The sequence below is a fragment of the Octopus bimaculoides genome, chromosome 6, assembly GCF_001194135.2.
Source record: "Octopus bimaculoides isolate UCB-OBI-ISO-001 chromosome 6, ASM119413v2, whole genome shotgun sequence".
Classification (NCBI taxonomy): Eukaryota; Metazoa; Mollusca; class Cephalopoda; order Octopoda; family Octopodidae; genus Octopus; species Octopus bimaculoides.
The window spans coordinates 94,970,623-94,975,622 of record NC_068986.1 but is presented as its reverse complement, the minus strand read 5'-3'; the positions used below and the strand labels follow the sequence as shown (position 1 = coordinate 94,975,622).

The window sequence follows — 5,000 nt, the reverse complement described above, 5'->3', positions numbered from 1 at the left end:
TGTTTATACTTTGCGTTGTAAACCGGAATTGTGTCCCTACAGATCGAAGCACATTTAACGTTTCGATAAAAAGAATCCGATGAAATAATATCCGGCTGAGGTCAATATGATCGACTAAAAACCGTTGAAGAGTGTGCCACAGCATGGCCGCATTTCAATGATTGACACTGACGAACGATTATGCAATATTTTTAGCCCAGTTGTCTACGCTAAAAAAAAGTTATAATGCTGCACAAAGCAAAGGGACAGCAGAGATCATGGGATAACATTGTCCCCTAGTCGTGTTGTCACGTGGAAAATTATTTAGTGAGAGTCTTGCTAAATTCACTTACCTCTTTTCTCGATTTCCTTGATGCAACTGGTAACGATGAGAGGAATCAGCATCCCTTCACGCCTTTAACAAGAAGAATACAAATAATAATAATAATAATAATAATAATAATAATAATAATAATAATAATAATAATAATAATAGTAATAATAATAATAATAATGCCCGAATACAGTACCAGGCAGTGGCTTCTGATCTTAATTGATTGGAAGTGTCATGTACATTGTTTTGTCTTGGTATAAAAGATGTGCTACAACAAATATTCTACTCAATACCACATATTTGCTTGTCAGTTGTTTGACCTTAACCAGTTGAGCATGTCCCTTGGTGGCTGACGATATGTGCATCTCTAATCATGAGCAGAAGTAGTGGGGGAACATCATAACCATGTGTTGAGAGGAATTCTTTGGGGTTTGGATAATTAGTGTGTCGTTCATCATCCTTAAACAACCCTTATTCGGTGACCTTTTGAGCAGGATGGGCTACTCAACCTGATGAATATTCTAACTGGGCCCCCACCTTCAAGATCATGTGTTGTTTATCTTGATATGAGATGATCATGTCGCGCACATATGGTTGTGATGCATGTCCAAGGTGTACTCTTATCAGACGAGAAGCCATGATGGATATACTAGGCTTCGTATATTTTACCTCAGTGTCAATTTGATGGCATGCACTACTCTCTCGCTCACTCAATAATAATAATAATAATAATAATAATAATAATAATAATAATAACAATAATAATAATAATAATAATAATAGTAATAATAATAATTATAATAATGGCAAATAGACCAGATATAGTTGTCAAAGATCATGAAGAAAAAAATGCTTTCTAATTGATGTATCAATACCAGCAGATGACAATGTTTCTCTAAAAGAAATGGAAAAACTTTCAAAATACAAAGACCTGGAAATAGAGATAACTCGAATGTGGAATCTAAAAACAGAAACAATTCCTATCATAGTAGGTGTCTTAGGTCTAATAAAAAATATTCAGACAAATACATAACAAAAACACCAGGACTTACAAATATATATAACATACAGAAAATTGCACTACTGGGTACTGCACACATCCTACGCAAAACACTTTCAATACAGTAAACATAAGAGCATCACAGCAAACCACAGCACATACCCAAGGCGCACAGAGCTGCGCTCGGTAGTGAAGTGAAAGCACGTTATAAAAATAAAACTACTGAACAATAATAATAATAAACAGGATCGGAGTGAAAGGAGAAAAGAAGAAGCCTTGAACGACTATGATGATTTGAAGTGGGAAATACGTAGGTTGTTGGCAATGAAGAGATTAAACGCGATACCGATAATAATTGGCACGCTTGGAAATATCAGTACTCAACTACCAACGTGGTTCAAAATGAGCGGAGCAAATATAAATATAGAACATCTAAAAAAAGCATCATGTCTTGGAAGAACAAGAGTTCTCCACAGGGTTTTTGAAGCATGATCAATAAATAGTGCGACCCTATGGACAATAAAGAAAAGATTGTTAATATTGGAATCGCTAGGGCGTCTAAAATAGTTCAGCCTCCCAGAAATACAAATTGGGTGATATGTACATAGGAAGTCTCAAAGCACCCCAAGATGGCTTGCCGTTCAACCCTTGCGGGGAAAGATACCACCTTTAATACCAGCGTCAAGATACCACCTTCAGTAACAAACTAAATACACTCGATACTAATTGTTCATATGTCTAACAGATGGCTTAGAGGGCTAACGTATTATTAAGTAGTCTTCAAACTGTAAGATGACATTACTTACGTGATTGTCTCTTTAATACTTTTGCCAAATACCTGAGGATTTTCCTTTATTTCGTATTCTGCCTTTGAGATCAGGCGCAACGTCAGCGCGACCACAGTTTTCTGATGAGGCTGTATGGTGAAAAAATAAAATAAAAATCTTTTGTATTGAATTGTTAATCTCTACAGAATTTCTCTCTCTCCTTTTTTTCTTCATTCTCTCTGTTTTTTCCCCTCTTATTCCTTTCTGTCGAAGAGCGTAGGCTCGAAACGTAAAAGACTTTTCCATTCTTCCCGAGCGTTAAACTAATACAGATGCTTGTTGTTCCTACACCTGTCTTTGTCTTTTGTTTTTTCTGTAAATTTCAACTGTATATATTCTTTTATTCTTTTATTCTTTTACTTGCTTCAGTCATTTGACAGCAGTCGCCATGTTGGAGCACCGCCTTTAGTCGAGCAAATCGACCTCAGAACTTATTCTTTGTAAGGCTGGTACACATTCTATCGGTCAGTTTTGCCGAACTGCTAAGTTACGGGGAGGTAAACGCACCAACATCCGTTGTCAAGCGATGTTGGGGGACAAACACTGACGCACAAATACACACACGAGCGCGCGCGCACACACACACGCACACATGGATAAGACGGTCTTCTTTCAGTTTCCGTCTACCAAATCCTCTCATAAGGCTTTGGTCGGCCCGAGGCTACATACATACGCGCACGCACACACACACACACACACACACACACACACACACACACACACACACACACATATATGTATATTAATAAATTATGTGTGTCTGTATTTGACCGCGTGTATAACTCATAAACATAAATTCGTAGCACACAGGAGTCATAACTTACATGCAAAATTCTTAACATACAGAATCCAACCGATTTATGCAGGATTCATAATATAAACATGAAACAAAACGCACATATAAACATGAAGCCCTAACCTTCATACAGGTATGAACATCACTTACCTTGTGTGTGTAGAATGACTCAATTGGGTTATCGATGTCTATCTCGGGAATTATCTTCTCCTGGAGCTGATGGATTAGAAATAAATAGATTAATATTCAGAATGGTTGTTAGTCTATTGGGCTGTTGCTGCTGCTGCTGTTGTTGTTGTTGTTGTTGTTGTTATCATTTAGTCGTAGAGCAGTTTTGATCGAGTAAGCAATCACAACTGTCACTTGCAAGCAGCTGTGTTGTAGAGTATGTGCCATGCTTTCGCTAATTGTTTCACATCCCTGTGTATTTGCAAGTAGACGTAGGTACTTTCTCGAACTTTCCACCTTTGACCAAGTGGAACAGCCAGTGTGGAACATCTAGAAGGAGCGAGGGATGAACCAGTATTCGGCTACAGCTCATTTTCAGTAGAGCAGATTGAAATAATGAAGTAGCGTGAACTGAAGTGTTTTCACCTCTGAACACAACCAGGCACCTTGTCCAGAAAACGATCCTACTTCCTGATGAGCATGAGCCCATCCTACCGCTAAGCCGTGCACCCAGTGAAGACGTATGCTAAAAAAGCATTCTACATGTAACTAAGTTTTTATTTTCATATATTATTTATTTCATGTTCCACTACATTTTCCAATATGTCTCTTCTCTATTATTCTTTAACGACGATATAATCTGATTTGAACTGACTTAGCTGCTACATCTTGCAGATCGGGTGACCACGTAATGTCTCCCTATTTGGTTCCAGAATCTCCTTCGGCCTATGCCAACTTCATTTCAACCGCAACATCATAAACGCAAAATATGAAACTGTTGCGGTGGAGGGGTGAAAGTGTAGAGATTTAGAAGACAAGGAGGGAATCACTCTACTGTCATTTGATCTGTTAGAAATAACAACCAAATCTCACTCATATCACACCCTGTCGTCTTAGAAAATATTTAAGGATACATTGTGTAGTATAGTCCTAGATACATAAGGCTTGAAAAAGAAAGCAGGATTGCTACAACTGGAATGACTATTGATCATATGGAAGTACGTTAAGGGCGGGTGTGGGACTGAACAGCAATGACGGCGACGACGAAGATTACGACGATAGAAGTGGATTATAGAGCAACAATGATTTAACGCAAAGTTACTCATGAACATCAACTTTACAAACATACGAGTGTAGCAATCGTTAACAATTTATCTTATTTCTGCTTTTTTCTTTTGGTTCATTTAGTTTTTAGCTTTCAGTAAACGTGGAACTTAAAATGGCTTTTAAAGCCATCAAGTGATTTTGTGCTTTTGTTGCACAAACGGCATTCATATTCATGTATTGCAATTGAGTGCTTGTTCAGTACAGCACCCGGATTGTGTACTTTGATGTGCCTTCTGAGTTCAGATCAGACGAAAAATTTCCCTACCACAATTAGCTGCTAGAAATTAGTTGCGTTCAACTTAAGACTTTCAGTGTGTTTGCCTGGGTAACTCCTGAGATCAGCTCTGAAAAATCCAGATTAAGACCCTTTTAGCTCGTGTTAAAGATATATAACTATGACGGAAATTATTTCTCTTTCTTTGAAAAGGTTTCTTATCATTGTTGATCACGTCCCCTTTTCTCACATTTCTTCATGGAATAGCCATGTATTTGAACTGGAAAGATCGTCGGATCCTGCACGGTACGCTATACAAATCTATCTGACTTCTGTACTATCCGAATATACATACATACATACATACATACATACATACATACATAACTATCCGACGAATGGGAACGTGAAAATGCTGAGTAACAGTTTTTGTGATATTTTTGCTGCTTTTTAATAAAGAATACACACACACACACACACACACACACACATACACGTACGCACACACGCACACTCACACACACACACACACGCACGCAAACACACACACACACACACAAACACACACACACACA

The 5,000-nt window shown here is 37.9% G+C and overlaps 1 protein-coding gene across 1 annotated transcript in view; it reads right to left on the bottom strand.

Moving 5' to 3' along the window:
* The window catches only part of LOC106877763 (breakpoint cluster region protein), a 29,293-nt gene that overhangs the window by 12,919 nt on the left and 11,374 nt on the right, over window positions 1-5,000 (bottom strand). The window contains exons 9-11 of the mRNA XM_014926772.2: window positions 3,087-3,152; window positions 2,120-2,229; window positions 333-394 (exon numbers count right to left, since the gene is read on the bottom strand). Of these exons, the coding sequence (XP_014782258.1) occupies window positions 333-394; window positions 2,120-2,229; window positions 3,087-3,152 (238 nt within the window). The remainder of the gene's footprint in view (window positions 1-332; window positions 395-2,119; window positions 2,230-3,086; window positions 3,153-5,000) is intronic.